Here is a 27,882-nt window from a genome sequence, read left to right as displayed (position 1 = left end):
GTCAGGAGAACATCTGATCTGATTCTTCCCAGCTTGCTTCCCCTACAACTTAATGAGCCCTTCACTAACTTCTGTAAGTATTAACTGCAGTTGCCCTAGCCCGGCATTTACACTTTCAAAAGATTTAACGCACTTTGAGTCAAAAAACACTTGTCATATGTAACACTTTTTCACATGGAAATAAATTGGTGTTTTAAGGTTTACAGTTCCTTTGAATAAAATTTCAGTTATTAGTTACAAAATGCTAAGACAGATTGAGATCTCAAAGAAATAACTTGAGAAAATTATGTTTTAAAGGACTTCACAAATATAAAGCATAACTGTTAGAATCCTGATACAAAGTGACTTTTCCTAGGTTTAAGGTTCAAGTCTGAATTCCTGAATTGTCCAACGTCAACAAGACTTCATTTATATTCTTTTTATTTTTATGATTACTTTCAGATACTGGGTCTCACTATTTTGCCCAGGCTGGACTCCTGGGCTAAATGGATCCTCCCCGCCTCAGCCTCCTGAGTGGCTGGGATTACAGACATGCACCACCATGCCTGGTGCTACACGGTTTTTTAAAAAAGCCCGGAAACACAATGAGCTTGCATCGTCTTGGCAGCAGGTGCCTCTCAGCTGGTGCTGGACAGAAGGGGCTTGCAGTATTTGCACTGAATCCAAACCCGGTACATTGTCAGTTGCTTCCCTCGGTTCACCTGCAGTCGGCGGTCCACCAGGTTCTGAACCTTTTCCAGTCCAGCAGTGGTGAAAAGCGTGTCCAGCTCCTCTAGTGTGGAAAAGATGTTTACATATTTTCCCCTCAAGCAAAGGCATTTTTGTCGACTAAGTCCTCATTAATGGGGCTCAGGGAAGCTGCTGTAGTGTTTTTACACGGCCTTTTGGTTATAAATGCAGTGGTGGCTTGGTAACAGCAACTTCATGTTTAGGTGGGGAAGTCACTGCGTATGGATCGCGGTTTTTTCTTTTTTAAAAACCTTCGGTTTATATTTGGCCTTTAGGCTCTATGAACACCTTAAAATTTATGCAAAAGTATATATGTATGTCAAAGCAATTGTTTTAGGAAAGTGGTTTCATCATCTTAACCAAAGGCTCAAAGAAGGTGACCCCAAAAAGGGCCCAGGAACAGAGAATTCATAAGGCCCATGTGATGGATGACGCCTGTGGACAGGCCCAGTCACAGAGAGCAGTTCCTGGCACCCCTAGAACCCAGGGGACACGACTCACCCTGACCCGGGCGCACCAAAGCACAACCCCGTGCAGAGGGTGAAACAGGCTGGACTGGAGATGAGCCTTGCAGAGCGGGCAGGCTTCCCATTTTGGACAGTGGCAGACGGGGAGAGCAGAGCAGGACTGAAGGCATAGACAAGCCAGGGCTGACTGGGGGCCCAAGTGTCTGGCCCAGGGTGGAGGAGGGTGTAGGCAGTGGGGAACTGCAGGAAACGGAATGCCTAAAAGGCAGGAGGGGCCAGATAGTTCTCCTTCTGAACGTGCCTTGAAGACCATCTCATCTGGTACTGGGGACTTTTAGCGTAAAAAGATGAGTGTTTCATACCTTGTGTGAAGAAGTAAACCCTGGTTCCATCACCTCTCACGTAGAAATTTCCAGATAGACACTGACCTGCAGAGTGATGTGTTAAAAATCAGATACACTTTAAAGCACTCCTTTGACTTGCATTGCTAAGGAAATGTTAACTGAGAAGTCAGCTTGTTGGGTGGAGAGCACTCCTACCTCAGTGCTTCGGGAAGGGCAGCCTAACAGGAATAAGCTAACTCCAATGTCAGAAAACATGAGGTTCCTAAGCTCCCCACTCCAAAACTCTAGAATTGTTTGATGAAAACAACTTGTTCACTCCCCCAACCCCATTAAATTAACAGCACAAACTTTTTATTTATTTATTTATTTTTTTTGAGACAGAGTTTTGCTCTTGCCGCCCAGGCTGGGTGCAATGGCGTGACCTCAGCTCACTGCGACCTCTGCCTCCCAGGTTCAAGCTATTCTCCTGCCTCAGTCTCCCAAGTAGCTGGGATTACAGGTGCCCACCACCACACCCGGCTAATTTTTTGTATTTTTAGTAGAGATGGGGTTTCACCATGTTGGTCCGGCTGATGTCAAACTCCGGACCTTCGGTGATCCACCCGCCTTGGCCTCCCAAAGTGCTGGGATTAAAGGCGTGAGCCACCATGCCTGGCCTTTTTTTTTTTTTTTTTTTTTTTAATTAAGCAATATAGCTGAGTTTAGCAAACTTGAGGCAATCATTACCATTTTGGTGGTGACTGTCCTTTGCACGTCTCTTCTCGTGTCTACACAATCTTAAATACAACTCAGATACTGTTTTGATCATGAACGTGCTTTCCCTTCTGCTGCTAACCTCCCTGACCTTACCTCAGTTTACCGGCCTGGCACATACTTCGAGACCTTCCTGAATGCCCAAATCATCACACATGTATATACTTATTTCCCTGCAGATACTGGTATATGGGGATGGAGTTTAAAATACTCCCTTGCACATTGTTCTCCTCTCACTGAATACAGAACAGAAACCCCTCCAGGCTCAGTGGTATGGGGTCCACGTCAGGTGACAAGCACAACATCCCCCTATCCAGAGGCATTCACTTTGTTTACAAAGTTTTGCTCGTGCATGTATTATGTGCTGGTTCTTGACTATATTCAAAAAAACTATTGGATTGAACAATAACTGGGTGCTTAAAAAAAGGCTGTAGGCCAGGCACGGTGGTTCCCGCCTGTAATCCCAGCACTTTGGGAGGCCAAGGTGCGCGGATCACCTAGGTCAGGAGTTCGAGACCAGCCTGACCAACATGGTGAAACCCCCGTCTCTACTAAAAATATAAAAAAATTAGCTGGGCATGGTGGCACATGCCTGTAGTCTTGGCTACTCGGGAGGCTGAGGCAGGAGAATTGCTTGAATCCAAGAGACAGAGGTTGTAGTGAGTTGAGATCGTGCCACTGCACTCCAGCCTGGGAGACAGAGCGAGACTCCGTCTCAAAAAAAAAAAAAAAAAAAAGGCTGTAACACTGGGCGCAGTGGCTCATGCCTGTAATCCCAGCATTTTGGGAGGCCAAGGCAGGTGGATCACCTGAGGTCAGGAGTTCGAACCAGCCTAGCCAACATGGTGAAACCCTGTCTCTACTAAAAATATAAAAAATTAGCCGGGCATGGTGGCATGTGCCTGTGATCCCAGCTACTTGGGAGGCTGAGGCAGAAGAATTGCTTGAACCCAGGAGGCAGAGGTTGCAGTGAGCTGAGATCACGCTATTGCACTCCAGCCTGGGCAACAAGGGTGAAACTCCATCTCAAAAAAAAAAAAAAAAAAGAAAAAAAGGCTGTAACAATTTCTCTTTCTACCAGTAATGAAGGAATGCACCTCCTTCTTATTACTTCTTTGGCCAGTAATAAGTAGTACTAACTTGTTATTTTTATTTCCCTGAAGTGTTGTTTACTGGCCATTTAGATACGTTATTTTGTGAACTGACTAAATACTCCTGGCCTGTTTTTTGGGTGGGTCACTGATCTTTTCCTTATCAGTTTCATGACAGCTCCTTGAAGGCAAAGATATTAAGTCTATATCTATTATATGCACTGAAAATATTCCCTCTTACTCTGTCATTTGCCTTTTACATTTTTAATGGCATCTTTTGTCATGCCACATTTCAAATTATTTATGTTTTTCAAATGTCTTCTTCTTTTTTTTTTTTTTTTTGAGACGGAGTTTCACTCTTGTTGCCCAGGCTGGAGTGCAATGGCACGATCTCGGCTCACTGCAACCTCCGTCTCCTGGGTTTAAGTGATTCTCCTACCTCAGCCTCCCAAGCAGCTGGGATTACAGGCATGCACCACCATGCCCAGCTAATTTTGTATTTTTAGTAGACACAGGGTTTCCCCATGTTGGTCAGGCTGGTCTTGAACTCCTGACCTCAGGCGATCTGCCCGCCTCGGCCTCCCAAAGTGCTGGAATTGCAGGCATGAGCCACCGTGCTCGGCCGTCTTTCAAATGTCTTTCTAATAAAAGCTCTTCTAAAGGTAGCTGTCTTGTTTAAAAAGACCTCAACATCTAGATTATATAAGCCTCTTCAGTTTTCTTAAAAAATATAGTACTCTGTCACATTTTAAATGGCTTTATATATGGAGCTCTAATTCTAGAGTCTCTATTCTGATGGCAGCACCATTTTTTGATTATAGTGGCCAAGTACCTTTGCTTTTTTTTAAAAATTATACTTTAAGTTCTGGGGTACATGTGCAGAATGTGCAGGTTTGTTACATAGGTATACATGTGCCACGGAGGTTTGCTGCACCCATCAACCCGTCATCTACATTAGGTATTTCTGCTAATACTATCCCTCCCTCAGCCCCTCAATCCCCTGACAGGCCCCAGTGTGTGATGCCCCGTGCCCCGTGTCCGTGTGTTCTCTTTGTTCAGCTCCCACTTATGAGTGAGAACATGTGGTGTTTGGCTTTCTGTTCTTGTGTCAGTTTGCTGAGAATGACGATTTCCAGCTTCATCCATGTCCCTGCAAAGGACACGATCTCTAGTGGTTAGGATTCAGCGCTCTCAAAATACCTTTTTTAAACCGAAGCTGAGCCATGTCATAGCGGCCGTAATCTCGCAGAAGCATCATCCCCCCAGGTTTCAGAAGCCTGCTCAGCCTGTTGATAGCCTTCTGCATCCTGTGGAGCAGCAGGGAATGATGGTCAATCAGGTCTCCTTAAAGACAGGGTTCTCTTTCCCTGTAGCATAACCCAAAAAGCCAGTGGACCTCCTCAACTGACACACCAACCCTGAGATCTAAGCTCCTCTACCCTTGCTTCAGTTAGAACTGAAGGACGTTAGCTGCCTGCTCACAGCTGCGGCCTCGAGCCACTGCCTTCAGCCTGAAGAGGCCCGAGGAAAGCCTGCTTCTGCTGTAAGAAAGTTCCCTGTTCCCAGCCAGTTGCAGTGGCTCATGCTTGTAATACCAGCACTTTGGGAGGCTGAGGCAGATGGATCACTTGAGGTCAGGAGTTTGAGAGCAGCCTGGCCAAAATGGTGAAACCCCATCTCTACAAAAATTACAAAAATTAGCCAGGTATGGTGGTGTGTGCCTATAATCCCAAATACTCAGGAGGCTGAGGCAGGAGAATTGCTGGAATCTGGGAGGTAGAGGTTGCAGTGAACCAAGATTGCACCACGGCCCGCTGGTCTGGGCGGCAGAGTAACTGAGACTCAGTCTCCAAAAAACAAACAAAAAAAAGTTCTCTGCTCTCCATCTGGCTCACTTCCCCCGTGGTCCTAGATCGCCATCTTTGCCCTGTGCTCCTGTGGCTGAGCAGAATCCTGAGCATCCAGTGGGTTCTGCTAAGTGACTTAATGGCCTGCACCATTAGACCTGAGCTCTTTCAATGCAGAGGCTGTATCTTTCTGTTTGTTAAATAAAGACTTGTCCTCAAGGACTTACAAGTTACATGGCAATACAATCAGTATGCAAATGAGGAAAGAGACAGAGGGTTTTACACTTAGGTCTGCACTTTCCATATGCAGTGTTCTTTAGAAGTCTTGGTGCAGGTTGAAGCTTTCATAACTTCAGAAGTCTAAATGCTACAAACTTCACCAAAAAAATTTCAAATCTGTTTAAATTTTGCATAATGAACGTTTCCCACTTCAAAAACAACGGCCGAGGCAGGCAGATCACCTGAGGTCAGGAGTTCGAGACCATACTGGCCAACATGGTGAAACCCTGTCTCTACTAAAAATACAAAAAAATTAGCCAGGGATAGTGGCAGGCACCTGTAATCCCAGCTACTTGGGAGGCTGAGGCAGGAGAATCACTTGAACCCGGGAGGCGGGACTGCAGTGAGCCAAGACCACGGCACTGCCCTCCAGCCTGGGCAACAAGAGCGAAACTCCATCTCAGAAAACAAACAAACAAACAAACAAACAGCTGGGGTCCTGCTATGCTATGTTGCCCAGGCTGGACTCTCGGGCTCAAGTGATCCTCCTGCCTGAGTCTCCTAGGTAGCTGGGACTAAAAGTCTGTGCCACGGTGGCTGGCTTGAATTTTAAATTTTAACAGTTTGTTTTAGTCCATGTCAATTTTTAAAAAGTTTGTAGCATTGAAACTTCTGAGGTCATAGGTTTTTTTCGAGACAGGGTCCTACTCTGTCACCCAGGCTGCAGTGCAGTGGTGTGATCATAGCTCACTTCAATGCAGCCTAAAACTCCTGGGCTTAAACCATACTCCTGCCTCAGCCTTCTGAGTAGCTGGGACTACAGATATGCATCTGGCTATTTTTTCTACTTTTTATTTTTTTATTTTTATTTTTATTTTTGTACTTTAGTAGAGACGGGGTTTCACCGTATTGGCCAGGATGGTCTCGATCTCCTGACCTTGTGATCTGCCCGCCTCGGCCTCCCAAAGTGCTGGGATTACAGGCGTGAGCCACTGCACCTGGCCTTTATTTTTATTTTTAGTAGAGATGGGGGTCTTGCTTTGTTGCCCAAGCTGGTCTTGAGCTCCTGGCTTCAAGCATTCCTCCCACCTCAGCCTCCCAAAGTAGTGGGATTATAGGCGTGAACCACTGTGCCTGGTCAACCTCTGCAATTATTAAAGTTTAAAACCATGGTAGGTCTTTTGGGTTATCCTGCATATGCCTTTATTTTGCACTCATCCTCTCAGGTTGGATGACTTCAGTGCCCTTCTAGAGGAAGTGTGGCCTAGAGAAGGTCAACCACTCAAAGCTCCTACCCTGTGCAGCCAGCAAGGGGTCCTTGGACTCTGGGAGATAAATCAGGATCTCAATCACTGGTCCCTACACTCTCTAGTCATGTTATCTGGCTTCCTAACACCAGCTTACCTTGACCTTTAACACTAATTTGCCTAATCATCCTTTGCAGGACTCTGATGCCACAGAATGAGATGTCTGAAGTCTCTAATGTCACGATTTCATGGGTATAGTTTACCCTAACATGTGCCAACCTCCAGCCTGTCCAGACTCACTGCACTCTGGCAGTGACAAGGGCTTCCATGGAATTAGTCAATGGTGTCTGAATCTCTTAGCCACCATCTCTGACTCTGCTTCCCTGAGAAGGTAGTTTTGGTCAGGTGTGGTGGCTCATGCCTGTAATCCCGGCATTTTGGGATGCCGAGGTGGGTGGATCACTTGAGGTCAGGAGTTCAAGACCAGCCAGAAGAACATGGTGAAACCCTGTCTCTACTAAAAATACAAAAAATATTAACCAGGTATGGTGGTGCGTGTCTGTAATCCCAGCTGCTCGGCAGGCTGAGGCAGGAGGATCGCTTGAAGCTGGGAGGCAGAAGTTGCAGTGAGCCGAGATCTCACCACTGCACTCCAGCCTGGGCAACAGAGTGAGACTCCATCTCAGAAAAAACAAAAAGCAAACAAACAACCAAAAAAAAAACAAACAGAAGGTAGTTTCATAGGACCACTGGTTGCCTGATGCATATGAGATTTTAATGGTGTGTTTTAGGATATAGCATTTGACTTTCCTTTAATCTGAATCATTTTATAGAATTCTGTACCACACTTTTCCAAAACATTGTAAGCATCAGAGGACACTTTAGTTAAGCTTCAATATAAATTTTGTATTGCTAATAAGGTTGTTTTATTTAAAGCATTTAAAAGGCCAATAGGCTGGACAAGGTAGCTCATGCCTATAATCCCAGCACTTGGGCCGGGCACGGTGGCTCAAGCCTGTAATCCCAGCACTTTGGGAGGCCGAGACGGGCGGATCACGAGGTCAGGAGATCGAGACCATCCTGGCTAACACGGTGAAACCCCGTCTCTACTAAAAAAATACAAAAATCTAGCCAGGCGCGGTGGCTGGCGCCTGTAGTCCCAGCTACCCGGAGGCTGAGGCAGGAGAATGGCGTAAACCCGGGAGGCGGAGCTTGCAGTGAGCTGAGATCTGGCCACTGTGCTCCAGCCTGGGTGACAGAGCGAGACTCCGTCTCAAAAAAAAAAAAAAAAAAAAAAATCCCAGCACTTGTTGGGAGGCCATGGCAGGCAGATCACGAGGTCAGGAGTTCGAGACCAGCCTGGCCAACATGGTGAAACACCATCTCTACTAAAAAAAAAAAAAAAATACAGAAATTAGCCAGGCATGGTGGTGTATACCTGTAATCCCAGCTACTCGGGAGGCTGAGGCAGGAGAATTGGTTGAACCTGGGAGGTGGAGGTTGCAGTGAGCTGAGATCTCATCACTGCACCCCAGCTGGGGCAACAGAGCAAGATTCCATCTCCAAAAAAAAAAAAAAAAGGCTGGGTGTGGTGACTCACGCCTGTAATACAGCATTTTGAGAGGCGGAGGTGAGCAGATCAGAAGGACAGGAGTTTGAGACCAGCCTGGCCAATATGGTGAAACCCCATCACTACTAAAAATATAAAAATTAGCTGGGCATGGCCGGGCACGGTGGCTCAAGCCTGTAATCCCAGCACTTTGGGAGGCCGAGACGGGCAGATCACGAGGTCAGGAGATCGAGACCATCCTGGCTAACACGGTGAAACCCCGTCTCTACTAAAAAATACAAAAAATTAGCCAGGCGAGGTGATGGGCGCCTGTAGTCCCAGCTACTTGGGAGGCTGAGGCAGGAGAATGGCGTAAACCCGGGAGGCAGAGCTTGCAGTGAGCTGAGATCCGGCCACTGCACTCCAGCCTGGGCAACAGAGCTGGACTCCGTCTCAAAAAAAAAAAAAAAAAAAAAATTAGCTGGGCATGGTCACGGGTGCCTGTAATCCCAGCTACTCAGGAGGTTGAGGCAGGAGAATTGTGTGAACCAGGGAGGCGGAGGTTGCAGTGAGCCTAGATCATGCCATTGCACTCCAGCCTGGGCGACAGGGCGAGACTCCCGTCTCAAAATAAATAAATATAAATAAATAAATAAAAGGCCAATAATGAGACATTATCTAAAAGCTGTGACACCCACAGTTCTAAAACGGCATGTGATGAGATTATCAATAGGAATTTCCCCACATACTCATTAGGGACTGATTTCCCATTCTTTCCCAATGTTGAGCCACAACAAGGAAATGAAGAACCAACTACTGCAGCCAGCAGGCAGAAGTTTCGAGGACAGAGCAGAAGCAGGACATCAAGACAAATTTAGGAAAATGGCTGAGATGCTTGCATCATTACAAATGGTGTGGCTTCTTTGTGTCTATCAGAACATAAACAAAACTCTTTTTACTTCTAGCCCAACTCTAATATCAAGGTCCCTCACCAGGCTGGGCATGGTGGCTCACACCTATAATCCCAGCACTTTGGGAGGCCAAGGTGGGAAGATCACTTGAGCCAGGAATTCAAGACCAGTCTGGGCAACATGGCAAAACCCCACCTCTGCTAAAAACACAAAAATTAGCCAGGACTGGTGGGTAGCACGTGCCTGTGGTCCCACCTACTTGGGAAGCTGAGGAGGGAGGATCATTTAAGTCCAAGAGGTTAAGGCTGCAGTGAGCCATGATTGTACCACTGCACTCCAGCCTGGGCTGACAGAACAAGACCCTATCTTAAAAAAAAGGCCCCTCACCCAAAGCTTTCTTTTTGTGACACTACCGGCCAAGGGACCCAAACTTACTTGTCTGGAACAATCGCTGAAAGAACAAATATGAGAATGATAATATCAAGACTGCCCTTGGGCACTGGGTAACTCTTCTCTTCATCACACAGGTCGTGAACAAAGGCAAAACACCGTGAAGGATCATATTCTGGATTTGTCTGCAGACAGGTGGAAGAGAGAAGTACGTTAGAAAATATTAACATAGCCTAAAGAAAAGATTATCTTGTTTTAAATTTTAAATGTAACTGCTGCTACTTCACAAAGAGGGATATATTTCTTTTTTCTTTTTTTTGAGGCAAAATCTCCCCATATTGCCCAGGCTGGCCTCAAACTCTTGGGTTGACACGATAGAATCTCCTGCCTCACCCTCCCGAGTAGGGGATATATTTCTTTTTTTTTTTTTTGAGACGGAGTCTCGCTCTGTCGCCCAGGCTGGAGTGCAGTGGCCGGATCTCAGCTCACTGCAAGCTCCGCCTCCCAGGTTTACGCCATTCTCCCGCCTCAGCCTCCCGAGTAGCTGGGGCTACAGGTGCCCGCCACCTCGCCCGGCTAGTTTTTTTTTTTTGTATTTTTTAGTAGAGACGGGGTTTCACCGTGTTCACCAGGATGGTCTCGATCTCCTGACCTCGTGATCCGTCCGTCTCAGCCTCCCAAAGTGCTGGGATTACAGGCTTGAGCCACCGCGCCCGGCCAGGGGATATATTTCTAATCATTATATAGATTGGTGAAAAAGTAGTTGTGGTTTTTGCTATTGAAAGTAATGGCAAGGGCGTGGTGGCTCATGCCTGTAATCCCAGCACTTTTGGAGGCCAAGGCGGGAGGATCACCTGAGGTCGGGAGTTCGAGACCAGCCTGACCAACATGGAGAAACTCCATCTCTACTAAAAATACAAAATTAGCCAGGTGTGGTGGCACACGCCTGTAATCCTAGCTACTCAGGAGGCTGAGACAGGAGAATCACTTGAACCCAGGAGACAGAGGTTGCAGTGAGCCGAGATTGCGCCATTGCACTCCAGCCTGGGCAATAAGAGTGAAACTCTGTCTAAAAAAAGAAAAAAAAAAAGAGAAAGTAATGGCAAAAACTGCAATTACTTTTGCATCAACCTAATAGCATGTTATTTCAGGGAGGACTCAGAGGGTAAAGATCAGGAATAACTGAAGGGAGATGGTGAGGAATCTAATGGTTGCTTTTAAAATAGAACGTTCCTAACTCCCCTACTTTTATTCTTTATTCTTGTGTACTTTCTGTACTTCTCATGCATGAAGTCAGATCTGAGAACTGGAAAACGATCATGAAAATGAGTGACCAACAGGGAAAAAAAACATTCATAAGGAGAGAGACAGCACATACTTTAAAAAAGCATGATCTGCTAGGCATGGTGGCTCACGCCTAGAATCCCAGCACCCTGGGAGGCTGAGATGGGAGGATCACTTGAGCCCAGGAGTTTGAGGCCAGCTAGGCAACAGAGTGAGACTTTGTCGCTACAAAAAATAAAAAAAATGCTGGGCGCGGTGGCACATGCCTGTAATCCTAGCACTTTGGGAGGTTGAGGTGGGCGGATTACCTGAGGTCAGGAGTTCAAAATCAGCCTGGCCAACATGGTGAAACCCTGTCTCTACTAAAAATACAAAAAAATTAGCTGGGTGCAGTGGTGCCCACCTGTAATCCAGCTACTCTGGAGGCTGAGGCAGGAGAATCACTTGAACCTGGGAGGCAGAGGTTGCAGTGAGCTGAGATCATGCCACTGCACTCCAGTCTGGGCGACAGAGCTAGACTCCATCTCAAAAAAAAAATTTTAAAAATAAAAAAAATTAGCCAGGTGTGGTGGCGTGTGCCTGCATTCCCAGTTACACGGGAGGTGGGAGAATCACTTGAGCCCAGGAGATCAAGGCCGCAGTGAGCTTGATTGTACCACTGCACTCCAGCCTGAGTGATTGAGACTCTGTCTCAAAACAAAGTACATGATTTAAAATAACTCCCAACTAGAAAATATTACACAAACCATAGAATTCTTCAGGAAAATCTATTTCTGTAGATGTAGAAAATTTAAATGTACTTTGTTAGCAAAAACTGAAGATAGGGTTCAATATTCATTTGGTCTTTAACTTCATGAATAATTCCAAAAACATGGCACTACCAATCCCGAACCTGCCCTAATAGCATTATACATAATTGTAACAGACACTTTTTTTTTTTTTTGAGACAGAGTCTTGTTCTGTTGCCCACGCTGGAGTGGTGCGATCTCGGCTCACTGCAACCTCTGCTTCCTGGGTTCAAGCAATTCTCCTGCCTCAACCTCCCCAGTAGCTGGGATTACAGGTGCACGCCACCACATCCTGCTAGTTTTTGTATTTTTTTTTTTTTTGAGATGGAGTTTCGCTCTTGTCACGCAGGCTGGAGAGCAATGGCATGATCTTGGCTCACTACAACCTTCACCTCCCAGGTTCAAATGATTCTCCTGACTCAGCCTCTTGAGTAGCTGGGATTACAGGCACCTACCACCACGCCTGGCTAATTTTTGTACTTTTAGTAGAGATGGGGTTTCACCATATTGGCCAGGCCGGTCTGGAACTCTTGACCTCAAATGATCTGCCCGCCTTGGCCTCCCACAGTGCTGGGATTACAGGCCTGAACCACTGCGCCCGGCCTAGTTTTTGTGTTTTTAACCTACAGACAGGGTTTCACCATGTTGGCCAGGCTGGTCTTGAACTCCTGACCTCAAGTGATCCACCCACCTCAGCATCCCAAAGTGCTGGGATTAAAGGTGTGAGCCACCACACCTGGCCAATTGTAACAGACACATTTTTTTTTTTTTTTTTGAGATGGAGTCTTGCTCTATTTACCCAGGCTGGAGTGCAGTGACGCCATCTCGGCTCACTGCAACCTCTGCCTCCTGGGTTCAAGCGATTCTTCTGCTTTAGCCTCCCAAGTAGCTGGGACTACAGGTGTGCGCCACCATGCCCAGCTAATTTTTGTATTTTTAGTAGAGACGGGGGTTTCACCATCTTGGTCAGGCTGGCATCGAACTCCTGACCTCGTGATCCGCCGACCTCGGCCTCCCAAAGTGCTGAGATTATAGGCGTGAGCCACCGCGCCCAGCCATAACAGATACATTTTAAGACATCTGCCTTCAATGTCCATCTTCTCCAAATATGTGAGTTTGTTTCTCATTGGCCAAAAGTGATTCAAACAGGGCTGCTGTATTTACCAGTTAGGTTGTGTTAACTAGACTTTCCAGGGACTTCAGAACTGGGACACAGTCATTTTAGTGAGGCACCATGAACCCCTGAAGAGGGTGAACTTGTAAGGGACCGGGAGGAGCAAGCACGTTGGAGCCACGTGCAAAACCAGGAAAAACTGACTAGAGAAAGCTGGTATGCAAAGAGGGAAAAAACAAACGGGCCCTGGGCAATGAGAGGTAAGATACCAGGAACTTGGGGCTGTATTTTGTGCCGTTAGGTTCTATGACATTCCCCTTTATTGCTTTGAGTTTGTCTAGATGTTTCTGTTACTTGTAACTCAAAGAACCCCAATGGAATCATCTATCAGGATCGCCTGAGCCCAAAAGTTCAAGGCTGCAGTGGGCTATGATTGTGTCACTCTACTTCAGCCTGGGCACACAGTGAGACTCTGTCTCAAAAAAAAAAAAAAGGTGAAGTCTGAAGATGTGACTGAATTGCTGCAATCTCACTGCTGCTTCTGTTTTAGCCTTCCTTCCTTCCTTCTTTTCTTTACTTCTTTCCTCCCTTCCTCCTTCCTTCCTTCCTTCCTTCCTTCTTTCCCTCCTTCCCTCCCTTCCTCCCTTCCAGTATCCTTATCTGTAAGGAGTTGCTTCTTATGGGCAAAGAAAGTAGTTTATTGAGATCAAATCTACTCTGGTAAAGATGCTGTGAACATTGTTTTGAAATGGCAAGAAAGGTTTTTTGTTTTGAAATGGCATCAAACTTAGTTGATAAAGCAGCAGCAGGGTTTGAGAGAATGGACTTCAATTTGAAAGCTCTACTATGGGCAAAATCCTATCAGCATCGCATGCTACAGAGAAATCTTTCATGAAAGGAAGAGCCAATTGATATGGTAAACTTCATTGTTACCTTATTTTAAGAAACTGCCAGTCACCCCAGCCCTTAGCAACCACCACCCTGATCAGTCAGCAGCCATCAATATCAAGGCAAGACCCTCCACCAGCAAAGATGACAACTTGCTGAAGGTTTAGATGATTATTAACATGTTTTAGCAATGAACTATTTTCTTTCTCTTTTTTTTGAGATGGAATCTCACTCTGTCACCCAGGCTGGAGTGCAGTGGCATGATCTTGGCTCACTACATTTGCTTCCCCAGTTCAAGTGATTCTCCTGCTTTGGCCTCTTGAGTAGCTGGGACTATAGGTGCCCACCACTATGCCTGGATAATTTCTTGTATTTCTCTTTAGTAGAGATGGGGTTTCACCATGTTGCCTAGGCTAGTCTTGAACACCTAATCTCAAGTGATCCATCCGCCTCAGCCTTCCAAAGTGTTGGGATGACAGACGTTAAGCCATTGTGTCCGACCAATAATGTATTTTTATTTATTTTTTTTTGAGATGGAGTCTCGCTCTGTTGCCTAGCTGCAGTGCAGTGGCGCAATCTTGGCTCACTGCAACCTATGCCTCCTGAGTTCAAGCGATTCTCCTACCTCAGCCTCCTGAGTAGCTGAAATTACAGGTGTGCACCATTTTTTGTATTTTAGCCTGGCTAATTTTTTTGTATTTTTAGTAGAGACGGGGTTTCACCATGTTGGTCAGGCTGGTTTTGAACTCCTGACCTCGTGATCTGCCCACCTTGGCCTCCCAAAATGCTGGGATTACAGGCATGAGTCACCCCACCAGCCTGCAATCATATTTCATTGGTTTATGCAATTGTGTATTACATTTAATAATCACAACACAAGTGTAAGCTATCATTCGAGACCAGCCTGGGCAACGTGGTGAAACTCTTCCTTTCACTTTAACACACAGAGGACACTGTAGAGTATGAAGTGGCCTATTTGCAATATTGTGTCTTAGAGAACAGGGAGACCTGAGGAGAGGGAGAGAAATGGGGGAATGGCCGGTTGGTGGAGCAGTCACAACACATGCATTTGTTAAGTTGACCATCATACACAGATGTGATCTGTGGAACCCCAAACCAAGTACAACAGTAACATCACACGCTATAACATACTCATAGTAAAAGAGTCTGAAATATTCTGAGAATCACCAAAGCATGACACACAGACCCTAAGTGAGCATATGGTGGTGGAGAAATAGCACCGGTAGGCTTGCTTGATGCAGGGTTACAACAAACTTTCAATATATGAATGGATACCACATCTGTACAGTCTGATAAAGTGAACTGCAATAAAACAAGGTATGCTTGTTATCAGTAAATCTTTTACTTTTAGACCATAAGAAAACAGACCATATAATAAGAACACAGCCAGAGACCTTGATTTTTAGGAGAACCTTTTCCCTTTAATCAGTGGAAATTCCCAGTAGGAGCCATTGTACTCACCTGGACCAGTTCTATAGCTGTGGAAGAAAAATCACAGCAGTAAACAAAGAGTCCTGGGTCACTGAAATGGGCAGAAAAGACAGAACAATGAGACTACAAATTGAGCTATGTCTACTCTCATTCTTGTGTAGTAGAGTTAAAATACCAAATAGGAAAAACCATCATTCATTCAAATAAACTGTATCTATTAGTCACAACATATTTCATTTTGGTTAAAATCCTTTTTGAATTATATCCTTTTGGAGGCTGTGTGGACATAGCTAATATGAAGTTTATAAAACAACCAGTGAGTTTCAAATCAATGTCTTCTCTTTTTCCATCTACAGAAATTCTACTTTTCTCTCAAATGAAACCTTGCTTGATAGCACCACAAGAATTCTTTTTTCTCTGCTCTGAGCTACCTTGGCACTTTCTCCACACCAGGAACACATCTGTACCTGTCCGTTGGCCCCCACCACATAGTGGGTGGGTGCTGTGACAGCGGAGATTACACCTCTCGCTTATTAGTTAACCAAACACTACTGAAGGTCCGCTATGTATTGGGTATTATCTTATATGCTGAGGAGATAAAGACAAACAACACAAAATCCCTGTGCTTATTTTTCTTGGTATCCTCACTATCTAGCACAAGTCTCAGCACAAGGTAGCAATACAAAAAATGTAGATTTTAAAACCATCAAAATTGCTTCCATTATGAAGCACATTATATATTTATTCTGAAGACATCAAAATACAAAACAAATTGTAATGCCAGAATTCTTTTTTTTTTGAGACCGAGTCTTGCTCTGTCACCCAGGCTGGAGTGCAGTGGCCGGATCTCAGCTCACTGCAAGCTCCTCCTCCCGGGTTTACGCCATTCTCCTGCCTCAGCCTCCCGAGTAGCTGGGACTACAGGCGCCCGCCACCTCGCCCGGCTAGTTTTTTGTATTTTTAGTAGAGACGGGGTTTCACCGTGTTAGCCAGGATGGTCTCGATCTCCTGACCTTGTGATCCACCCGTCTCAGCCTCCCAAAGTGCTGGGATTACAGGCTTGAGCCACCGCGCCCGAATGCCAGAATTCTTTTTGTCAGGACAGGTCTAAATAAAAATGGGAGAGAAGGAAGGCTGTACGCTTGTGTTTTACAAACAATAGCCCAGAGCTCTTCTGCACTGTTGGGCTCATTCTTTGAGAGACCCTGGGATTTTTGGGAGTATGCAATACCTCCAGCTTCTCAAAGGCATGGGCTCTGCTTGCTGCTGAACTGTTGACCTTTGGAGCAGACAACTTTTGGGAGGTATAATCAGACTAAAAACCTGGGAAGCTGCAGCATTTGCTGTGGTAATCACTAGCTACCTGTGGCTATTTAAATTAAAAATTCAGTTTCTCAGTCCTGTTAGGTACATTTCACACGTGGCTAGTGACTGCCATAAGGGAGAGTGAAGCTGTAGAACATTTCCATCACTGCACAAAGTTCTATTCCACAGCACTGTCCTGTGCTCGAATCAGCCAGGCAGCTGCATCTGCATCTGCATGGGCCACCGTGCCCAGCTAATTTTTTAAGGTCATGGACTAAGTTCTATCAGACTCAGCTTCTGCTTTCTAAAACACTCATTGCAATCTTTACCTCCTGGGTTCAAGTGATCCTCCTACCTCAGTCCCCCAAGTAGCTGGGATTACAGGTGCACACCACCATTCCCAGCCAATTTTTGTATTTTCAGTACAGATGGGGTTTCACCATGTTGGCCAGGCTAGTCTCAAACTCCTGACCTCAGGTGATCCACCTGTCTCGGCCTCCCAAGGTGCTGAAATTACAGGCATGAGCCACCGTGCCTGGCAAGTGTTTTCTTCCTTATGCTTTTCTTTTCCTTCTTTTTCTTTTGACACGAGGTCTCGGTTCTGTCACCTAGGCTGGATGGCAGTGGGGTAATCTCAGCTCACTGCAGCCTCTGCCTCCTGGGTTCAAGTGATTCTCTGGCCTCAGCCTCCCGAGTAGCTGGGACTACAGGTTCCCACCACTATGCCGTTAATTTTTGTATTTTTAGGACAGACGGGGTTTCACCATGTTGGCTAGGTTGGTCTTGAACTCCTGACCTTGGCTTCCTAAAGTGTTCCGGTTACAGGCATGAGCCACCACACCTGGCCTCTTTGTGCTTTTATCTTTTTTTTTTTTTTTTAGATGGAGTTTTGCTTCTGTCGCCCAGGCTGGAGTGCAATGGCGTGGTCTCGGCTCATTGCACCCTCTGCCTCCTGGGTCCAAGCTATTCTCCTGCCTCAGCTTTCTGAGTAGCTGGGATTACAGGTGCCTGCCACCATGCTTGGCTAATTTTTGTATTTTTAGTAAAGACAGGGTTTCTCCATGTTGGCCAGGCTGGGCTCGAACTTCTGACCTCAGGTGATCTGCACACCTTGGCCTCTCAAAGTGCTGGGATTACAAGCGTGAGCCACCACGCCTGGCCTGTGCTGTTCTTTTTCTACAGGTCATATAGTTATCCCTAGGTATCCAGCTCAAGTCTCTTACACAATGGTGTCAGGTGTAGCATTTGCATACAACCCACACACATCCTCCTGCATAGATTAAATCATCTCTAATGCCCAATATAAATGCTATGTAAATAGTGACATACATTTTTTTTTTTTTTTTTTTTTTTGAGATGGAGTCTTGCTCTGTCGCCCAGGCTGGAGTACAGTGGTGCGATCTCGGCTCACTGCAAGCTCCGCTTCCCGGGTTCACGCCATTCTCCTGCTTCAGCCTCCAGAGTAGCTGGGACTACAGGTGCCCACCACCACGCCCAGCTAATTTTTTGTATTTTTAGTAGAGATGGGGTTTCACCATGTTAGCCAGGATGGTCTCGATCTCCTGACCTCGTGATCCACCCGCCTCAGCCTCCCAAAGTGCTGGGATTACAGGCGTGAGCCACTGCGCCCAGCCGTAAATATATTTTTAAAAACTGTTGTATTATTTATTTCTGAGACAGGGTTTTGCTCTGTCACCTGGAGTACAGTGGTGTGATCATGGCTCACTGCAGCCCCAACCAATCCTCTGGCCTCAGTCTCCAAAGTAGCTGAGACTACAGGTGCATGCCAGCATGCTTGGCTAATTTTTAAGTTTTTGTAGAGACAGGGTCTCACTATGTTGCTCAGGCTTGTCTTTAACTTCTGGGCTCAAGTGATACTATCTCCTTGTCCTTCCAAAGTGCTGGAATTATAGGCATGGGCCACTGTGCCCGGCCTGTACTATTTATTTTCAATCCAAGGTTGCTTGAATCCTCGGATGCAGAACAGGTGAATATGAAGGGCTGAGAGTATTACTTTTAAAATCAGAGTCCTTAATTGGGATCAGAGGATAGAACTGTATTTCAAAATAATTGGTTTTCTCTATTTTACTTCATATACTTAAAATTAGCCTAAGATAAATCTATATAGAGATCTGCGCATTTGTAGAGTAGTAGTTGCTTAGGGCTAGAGGCTGGGGGAAATTGGGAAATGGGGAGTGGTTGCTAATGGGTATGGGGCTTCTTTTTGGGGTGATGAAAATGTCCTAAAGCTGACTGCAGCAATGGCTACACAATTCCATGAATTAACTTAAAACCACTGTATTATGGTCGGGTGCGGTGGCTCACGCCTGCAATCCCAGCACTTTGGCAAGCTGAGGTGGGTGGATCACGAGGCCAGGAGTTCGAGACCAGCCTGGCCAACACAGTGAAAACCTGTTTCTACCAAAAATACAAAAAATTAGCTGGGTGTGGTGGCGGGCGCCTGTAATTCCAGCTACTCAGGAGGCTGAGGCAGGGGAACTGCTTGACGATGGGAGGTAGAGGTTTCAGTGAGCCAAGATTGTGCCACTGCACTCCAGCCCGGGCGACAGGGCAAGATGCTGAATCAAAAAAAAAAAAAGAAAAAAAGAAAACCAACCAAACAAAAAAATCACTGTATTACACACTTTGTATCTCCAAAAAGCTGTTATATATAAAAAGAAAACAAATGAAAAATACATTAGCCTGAGAAATGTTCCAAAGACTTTATCAGATACATTAAAAAAATATTAAGAACCCTGGCCTGTGCAACATGGCAAAACCTCGTTTCTACAAAAAAGACAAAAATTAGCAGGGGTGGTGGCACACGCCTGTTGTCTCAGCTACTTGGGAGGCTGAGGTGGGAGGATCAACTGAGTCCTGGAAGGCTGAAGCTACAGTGAGGTGTGATGGCACCACTGCATTCCAGCTTGGGTGACAGACAGCCTGTCTCAAAAAAAAAAAAAAAAAAAAAAAAAAGGCAATAGGGTAACTCAAGAAACATAAAAAGGCTGTAAAGACTGCAGAGTGGGCTGGGCGTGGTGGCTCACACCTGTAATCCCAGCACTTTAGGAGGCTGAGGTGGGTGGATCACCTGAGGTCAGGAGTTCGAGACCAGCCTGGCCAACATAGTGAAAGCTTGTCTCTACTAAAAAAATACAAAAATTAGGCTGGGCATGGTGGCTCATGCCTGTAATCCCAGCACTTTGGGAGGCTGAGGTGGGTGGATCATAAGGTCAGGAGATTGAGACCAGCCTGACCAACATGGTGAAAGCCCGTCTCTACTAAAAATACAAAAAATCAGCCGGGCATGGTGGCGGGCACCTGTAGTCCCAGCTACTCGGGAGGCTGGGGCAGGAGAATGGCGTGAACCTGGAAAGTGGAGCTTGCAGTGAGCCGAGATTGTGCCACTGCACTCTAGCCTGGGAGACAGAGCAAGACGCTATCTCAAAAAAAAAAAAAAAACACCACCACCAACAAAAAACCAAAAATTAGCCGGGTGCGGTGGCTCACACCTGTAATCCCAGCACTTTGGGAGGCTGAGGTCTGTGGATCACCTGAGGTCGGGAGTTTGAGACCAGCCTGACCAACATGCAGAAACCCCGTTTCCACTAAAAATACAAAATTAGCTGGGTGTGGTGGCACATGCCTGTAATCCCAGCTACTCGGGAGACTGAGGCAGGAGAATCGCTTGATCTCACGAGGTGGAGGCTGTAGTGCGCCAAGATTGTGCCACTGCACTCCAGCCTGGGCAACAAGAGCAAAACTCAGTCTTAATCAATAATACAAAAATTAGCTGGGTGTGGTGGTGGGGACCTGTAATCTCAATTACTTGGGAGGCTGAGGCAGGAGAATTGCTTGAACCTGGGAGGCGGAGGTTGCGGTGAGCCGAGATTGAGTTACTGCACTCCAGCCTGGGCAACAGAGTGAGACTCCATCTCAAAAGACTGCAGAGTGATGCAGCTGGACGATATCAACTAGGGAAGTTTTCTAGATGCTTCTGATCTAGAATGTGAGGAAGGAAGGAAATAGTGTAGTAGAAACAAATGACATTTTGGAAAGGTACAGAATCAGGGGAAGACATGCAAGGTGTGACCAGTGCACTGAGGGATAAGAGGACATACTTTATAGTGCACATTCTTGCAGAGGACCTTGAAAACTATGCCCAACAATTTGAAAACCTGATTCACAGGCAGTAGAAAACATGTCAATTCTGAGCCAGTGAATTACATGAACAAGTGGGTTCTAGCAAGATATTGAACACAGCGATCTTATTTAAATGGCATAAAGAAGCTGTGGCAAAGATGCCATCTACATTCAGTTTTACATTCATTGATGATATTGATGATTAACGGCCATAACTTGAAGCTAAGTCAATCTCCCATTTGAGGTGGGTTCCTCAGAGTGTAACTTCAAGAGCAGAACAATCTCTTTTCTTCAGTGTTAGCTACTAGGACTGCCATTTTCTTAGAAATTTCTGAGAGCAAATTGTAGAAATATTTAAATGTATATTGGTAATGAGGCTAATGTTTTACTCAATCCTGTTAATGAATACTATGGGCTAAATTGGTAAAGTATATATTATACGAAACCTTTGAGAAACTGGATTCCAATAATGAATACAGAACTGGAATGTCATTTCCACAAGGGGTTTAAAAACAGTTATGGGGCGTTATGGGGCCAGGAGCCATGGCTCACGCCTGTAATCCCAGCACTTTGGGAGGCAGAGGCGGGTGGATCACTTGAGGTCAGGAGTTCGAGACCATCCTGACCAATATAGTGAAACCCCGTCTCTACTAAAAATACAAAAATTAGCTGGGCATTGTGGCGCATGCCAGTAATTCCAGGTATTTGGGAGGCTGAGGCAGGAGAATCACTTGAACCCAGGAGGCAGAGGTTGCAGTGAGCCAAGATTATGCCACTGCACTCCAGCCTGGGTAACACAGCAAGACTCCGTCTCGAACAAAACAGGTATGATATAATAAATATATCTGGTGTTGGTCTTTGTGGTTCCAGGTACAGAGCTCCAAAAACCTTAAGAATTTCCTCAGCAAGATGGGCATCGTGGCTCACACCTATAATCCCAGCACTTTGGGAGGCTGAGGCAGGTGGATCACCTGAGGTCTGGAGTTCGAGACCAGCCTGGCCAATGTGGTGAAACCCCATCCCTACTAAAAATATAAAAATTAGCTATGCGTGGTGGCATGCACTTGTAATCCCAGCTACTAGGGAGGCTGAGGCAGGAGAATCGCTTGAACCCAGAAGGCCTAGGTTGCAATGAGCCGAGATCGTGCCACTGTACTCCAGCCAGGGTGATGAAGCAAGACTCCATATCTTTTGTTATTCATAATGAACTCCCCCAGGACCACACTGAATTTATGTTAATGAGACGACCTGGGGTGGGGCCAACACCAGGAAGGGCAAACAGACTGGAACTTTCTTTCAGCTTCACCCACCAACATCCTGAATAGAAATGCAGATTATGCTGTATGAAAACTATTATCATCTTCTCCTTTTAAATTAATTTTCCCATGAGTCTGTATCCTAGCTGTATAAAAACTCTTGAGGCTGGGAGTGGTGACTTATGCATGTAATTCCAGTATTTTGGGAGGCTGAGGCAAGAGGATCACTTGAGCCCAGGAGTTTGAGACCAGTCTGGGCAACAAAGTGAGATCCTGTCTCTACAAAAAATAAACAAAAATAAGCTGGGGGCCGGGCGCGGTGGCTCAAGCCTGTAATCCCAGCACTTTGGGAGGCCCAGACGGTCGGATCACAAGGTCAGGAGATGGAGACCATCCTGGCTAACATGGTGAAACCCCGTCTCTACTAAAAAAATACAAAAAACTAGCTGGGCGAGGTGGCGGGCGCCTGTAGTCCCAGCTACTCGGGAGGCTGAGGCAGGAGAATGGCATAAACCCGGGAGGCAGAGCTTGCAGTGAGCTGAGATCCGGCCACTGCACTCCAGCCTGGGTGACAGAGAGAGACTCCGTCTCAAAAAAAAAAAAAAAAAATAAGCTGGGCATGGTGGCATGTGTCTGTAGGCCCAGCTACCTGGGAGGCTGAAGTGAGAGGACCGCTTGAGCCTAGGACTCTCAGCCTGCAGTGTGCTATGGGTGCACCACTGTGCTCTAGTCAGGATGACAGAACAAGAGCTTGTCTCAAAACAAAAAAAACCTCTTGATGAGCTTCCAGGTTGGTGAACACATCCGTGTGCTAGGAGGGCCCTGCACTGAGCTCCTCAGCGACAAAGCTCCTGAGGGTGAGATCCTGTGAACTCCACCCTAATTATTTCTTTAGCTGGCTGTTAATCTGTATCCTTCGTAACAAATACATAAATGTAAGTGAAGTGTTTCCCTGAGTTCTGTGAGTCATTCTAGGCAATTATTGAACTGGAGATAGGGCTCCCCTGATTTACAGCCTGTAGGGCAGAAACATGGAGGGCCAGATTCACAACTGGCATCTGAAGTCAGGGGCAGTCTTCTGGGACCAAATCCTTAACTTGTGCGATCTGATACCAACTCCAAGTAGACAGTGTCAGAATTGAATTGTAGGACACCCAGCTGTTGTTGAATTGGTCAGTGTTGGCAAAAACCCCACACATTTGGTGTCAGAAGTGTTCTGTTTAAGTACACAAAACAGAGTGTTTTCATAAGAACAGGAGACATCTTCATGTATGTTAGCTTTCTCAACTCTACCATGGGGGTGATGACAACTCAGCCGCTGACTGTTCTTCAGAGATCATGAGAATGGAAAAGGTGAACACATTTGTTCCTTAGAAGAAGGCACTACATGTTAACACTATCAAGTTTTAAGTCTAATTTTCCAAATGACAAAGATAATCAAATTTAATCAATCCATAAATGAATAATGTAGAAATCTGAATTTGACATAATCCATATTTTCCAATAACCATTACTGATAGTTTGATGTAGCAAGTTTTGAAAAAAACCTTTACTTTTTTTTCTTGCTACATTGCCCTGGCTGGTCTCACACTCCTGGCCTCAAGCAATGCTGCTTTGGCCTCCCAAAGTGCTGGGATTACTGTTGTGAAGCAATGCACCCAGCCAACCTTCACTTTTATCTTCTTTGCTATCATAAACTTTTACAACATACTTACTTGTTCGTTTGTAAAATTGGAAAGACTGTGTTTCCCACACCACAACCAACCTGCAGACAGAAATGAACTATTAATCACAGAACTTTCCAGAGTTAATTCCCTAAAGCTAGAAAAATAATAATCAACAAGAATCTGGCCTAGCTGTATTAGGGAAGGTGTAGTGACCAGAGCTAAACAGTATCCATGACATTTGTTGATTTCGATCTTGACTTCAGGAACCCTTAAAAAAACAAGAGCATGGGTTTTCTTTAGCAGAAAGGAGCTGGTCTAGAAAAAAGGGCAAGGATTGCTTTTATCTTTTGAGTTCTAGCAAGTGGTCCTGTAGATGAAGTATTTTCTTACTGAGCTTATGTTGTTATTGTGAAAATATTTGTAATCAAGTGTGCTGAAAAATGTATGAAAAGGGGACCTTGGCAACCTTGTCCTAAACACAGTGCTGTGTGGTAATGAAGACAGCAACTATTCACTAAAGGCTTAACTATGTGCCAGATATTGTTCTTAGCCATTTTACATACATTATCTCCATCCTCGTAACTACAAGGTGCAGAGGCAGCAGTTTCACTGCTCAGAGAGGGTAAGGAAATTGTCTAAGATCACACCATAGGATTCAATCCCAAGGTTAACCAGTTCCAGAACCAGCTTCTGGTAACGTGTGCAGTCCCCATTTATGAATTTACATTATACCAATCTAGACATTTTTCCAGGCCTAGACTCTGCAACACTATCCAAAAGCAGAGGAAGAGAATTATCCCAGGCCTAAGACACAGGCACCATCCTAACTACCCTCTTTGTTCCTGTAAACTGTATTAGAAGAGAAGCAACAGTTTGTCTTCTGATCTGGGACTTTTTTCCAGGGTTATAGCAATGACCATGTTGAGCTCTTTCACCTGTATGATGCAGTGGCATGTGACAGGTACAGCATGATGCTATTAATACAATTTTTGGAAGTGACATGCTATTCCCATGTGATCTTTGTCCGTCATGACCACCAGATATCTGGCCTGCACTGAGGGCATTTTATCAGTTCAAAAATGGAGGTGATTCCAGGCTAATATAAGGGTCAAGTCTAGTCAGCATCATCCAATAGAAGTTACTTTTGTTGTCACCCTCTCTATGCTACCTCACGTGCACAGATATAATAGCTTCACATACCTACTACCGAGACAATAAAAGGTTACCTCCAGTATTCGGTAGGTGGCTGAGGATCCAGGAAACTCTTCAGCACAAATTTCCAGGTCACTAATTTTCTGAGTTACATTCTCCTCCACAGGAGGTGTCTCTGTTTTATGTTCAAGGCTCTTCGAAGAACACTTGTGCTGTTCTTCCATTATTAAACTAGGTCCATCCTCATTGTTTCTACATTCAGGTACTTCACTCCTCTTGTTCTCCAAGAACCAATCCTTCAAATGATTTTGATTTTGGCTAGGTGCCAGCTCAGGGAATTCGGTAAAAAGCCAATGTCTATCCTTGAAAAACCCATTTTCATGGATTTTGTAGAAGTTATTCCAGTATTTGTGGGCATTGATCTCATAATCAACTGTAAACATTTAAGAAAGAATTTTAAGAACCAGCTCTCAAATATTTTATTTATATCTAATGTCAATTATCCTGCTTTACCAAATGTCACTTTAATACTAAAAGTATCCTCAGGTAGAGCCACAGTCCCAGAGCTGAAGGCCTTCCTGAGGTCATTTAGTCCTGCCATCTGGCATTATACCTGAATGCCCCTATTCGTCATTATAGGAGAGTCTAAATTCTGTTTGAACAATCAACCAGAGAACTTACTACCTATCAAGTATCCTCCTACACCTTTGGATGACTTTTTTTTTTTTTTTTTTTTCCTGAGACAAGAGTCTCGCTTTGCCGCCCAGGCTGGAGTGCAGTGGTGCGATCTCGGCTCACTGCAAGCTCCACCTCCTGGGTTCACGCCATTCTCCTGCCTCAGCCTCCCGAGCAGCTGGGACTACAGGCGCCCGCCACCATGCCCAGACAATTTTTCTGTATTTTTTAGTAGAGACAGGGTTTCACCATGTTAGCCAGGATGGTCTTGATCTCCTGATCTTGTGATCTGCCTGTCTTGGCCTCCCAAAGTGGTGGGATTACAGGCATGAGCCACTGCGCCCGGCCGGATGACTTTTAACTATTAAAAAATCCTAGAAGTAGCCAGGTGCAGTGGCTCATGCCTGTAATCCCAGCACTTTGGGAGGCTGAGGTGGGCAGATCACAAGGTCAGGAGATTGAGACCATCCTGGCCAGCATGGTGAAACCCCATCTGTACCAAAATACAAAAACTTCGCCAGGCGTGGTGGTGCACGCCTGTAGTCCCAGCTACTAGGGAGGCTGAGGCAGGGGAATCGCCTGAACTGGCGAGGAGGAGATTGCTGTGAGCTGAGATCTTGCCACTGCACTCCAGTCTGGTGACAGAGCGAGACTCCGTCTCAAAAAAAAATAAAAAAAAAAAAAAAGATGTATGGACAGTTTAAATGAAATGAAAGCTGTTTTTAAGGTGACCATGACAATCCCAGATTTCAGTTTACTGCTCTTGCCAATTCAGGGGGCCTTGACTAGTGTAGTAGAAAGAATAAAAACCTAACAAATTGAGCAGGACAGTGACAATGGAAGGTGGAATCCAATAAGGAGTGTGTTAACAACTCACAACTCACCTGCTGAATCAACCAAGACTCCCTAAGAAATAGGATTTTAGTTCCACTGCTGCTACTACTGACTGCTTTTCTCTGGGAAAAGCACTTAATATCCTGTGGTCCAAGTGTCTTTAACTATAAAAAGAGAATATTGAACCACATGATTTTCAAAATCCCTTTCAACTCAACTTGCTTTGATTTAGTTGCTGTCAAACTATGCAGGGTGAATGTTTTGTAACTGGAATCTTCTTGTACAGAATTCTTTCAGAAGGTACTAAATTTGTAGTCCTATCTTCAACTGTCTGGAACAATCAGTCCTAGTTTTAGTATCTAGGGATATTTTGCAGTGAAATCATCCACCTCTCAAGCAGGGGCCTCCTTTTCTTTGGTCAGACTTAATCTCCACTCTGCTGCATTCACCTTTCCTTGACTGAAGCCCTAAATTCTCATAACCATCACACAAGTAATAGACACACAGTCACCAGTCATTAGCCCCCCTCCCAACAATATTTAGAATGTAATCACTTAAATGAAGCTTCAATGGAAACATCTCCTCATGGAAAGTGCAAATCATGTAGAAAGTACAGGCTCTAAGATGATCGCGTGACCACACAGTCGTCATTGGCTAGCCATATCAACGCGGGTCTAGTCAACATAATTAAAGACAAAATTACCCTCCTCCAAAGTAAAACTATATGTAAAAAAAAAACCCTCTACGACTTAACAAGATTTTGTTACAATGCAGCCCTTTTCCCTCCTTGCTCATCCCCTCCCCGTCCCGCTCTACTTCTGAGATCCGCATCAGGCCAGGAATAAAGGACCTAGGCGGCCGCGGTTCTCTGGCCTCTCTGGGAGGGCGCGTTCGGCAGTACGCTGGCTGTTGATATCACTGAGAGCCCATTTAAGCGCACCTTGTTTCTCCTGGCACACCCGCTGGGTACTGTTCTCCTGGACTTTTCTCTCCGCCGCTGCGGCTTGCTCTTCCGACCACTCCACATTGTCCCTGAGAAAATCAAATGGGCAGCTTAGGGGCCTCACGTCCTGGCTGCGGGCAGGGTGAATCTCTGGCCTACGAGTTTCTCTCCCCTTGGAGAGTGCCTCAGGTAGGGCAGCTAGACTCGTGGCCGGCGGTCAGGGGCTTTTCGGAGTGCTTCGAGGCGGCGGGACAGAGGGCGAGCGACAGGCTGGGCGAGGGGCAGGGTGATTACCAGGCATTGTGGTGGAAGACACGCGCCGGATCGCTCAGGAACCGGTTCCCAAATTGCTGCCTCTTATCGGCGAGGACTACAGGCGCACCTTCAGGGTAGGAGCCGGCCATGACACCGGAGCCGGAAACACTTAACTTTCGGTAACGCGAGAACTTCCTACGGGTCACTCCCTCTTCCAGAAGACGCTGAGTCTGGGCGGGAAAAACGGTGGCGGGGCAGGGCGGACCTGGAGTCCGGTCCGGGTGGAGGCTGGGAGCTGTCGCTTGGGGCTGCCCCAGGGTTGGCGAAGGGCTCTCTAGGGAAGGGGACCAGGCAGGGGGAAATTCTCTCCGGAGTCGTTTCTCATTGATGAGGTGCAGATGGACGTGCAGGTTAGGCAGAAAGTGGGAGACATTCCACTTGAGCCCCAGTTCAATGCTGGGATCCTCTAACAGGTTCCCTAGCTTTCCTCAAGTTGTAAAACAGGAAAAATCTAGAATCATTGTAAGAGTTGAGGCTACCTAGTTCCACTATGGAGCCGATGTCCAGAACTGAAGAAGG

General features: G+C 45.8%; 1 protein-coding gene across 1 annotated transcript; it reads right to left on the bottom strand.

Moving 5' to 3' along the window:
* On the bottom strand, positions 1 to 27,483 carry METTL2A (methyltransferase like 2A). Its single transcript, XM_023192330.1, has 9 exons — positions 27,343 to 27,483; positions 27,046 to 27,137; positions 24,671 to 25,029; positions 23,493 to 23,542; positions 15,104 to 15,164; positions 9,593 to 9,732; positions 4,585 to 4,691; positions 1,559 to 1,624; positions 1 to 772 (listed from the first exon to the last, which is right to left on the bottom strand). Exons 1-9 carry the CDS (start codon positions 27,450 to 27,452, stop codon positions 618 to 620), a joined length of 1,140 nt encoding a protein of 379 aa, XP_023048098.1. The 5' UTR covers positions 27,453 to 27,483; the 3' UTR covers positions 1 to 617.
* Positions 27,484 to 27,882: the final 399 nt, after the last annotated feature.

Source organism: Piliocolobus tephrosceles, chromosome 16 (genome assembly GCF_002776525.5).
Source record: "Piliocolobus tephrosceles isolate RC106 chromosome 16, ASM277652v3, whole genome shotgun sequence".
NCBI classification, from domain to species: Eukaryota; Metazoa; Chordata; class Mammalia; order Primates; family Cercopithecidae; genus Piliocolobus; species Piliocolobus tephrosceles.
Note: the sequence above shows the minus strand (reverse complement) of the source record. Positions and strands in the feature narration are given on the sequence as shown.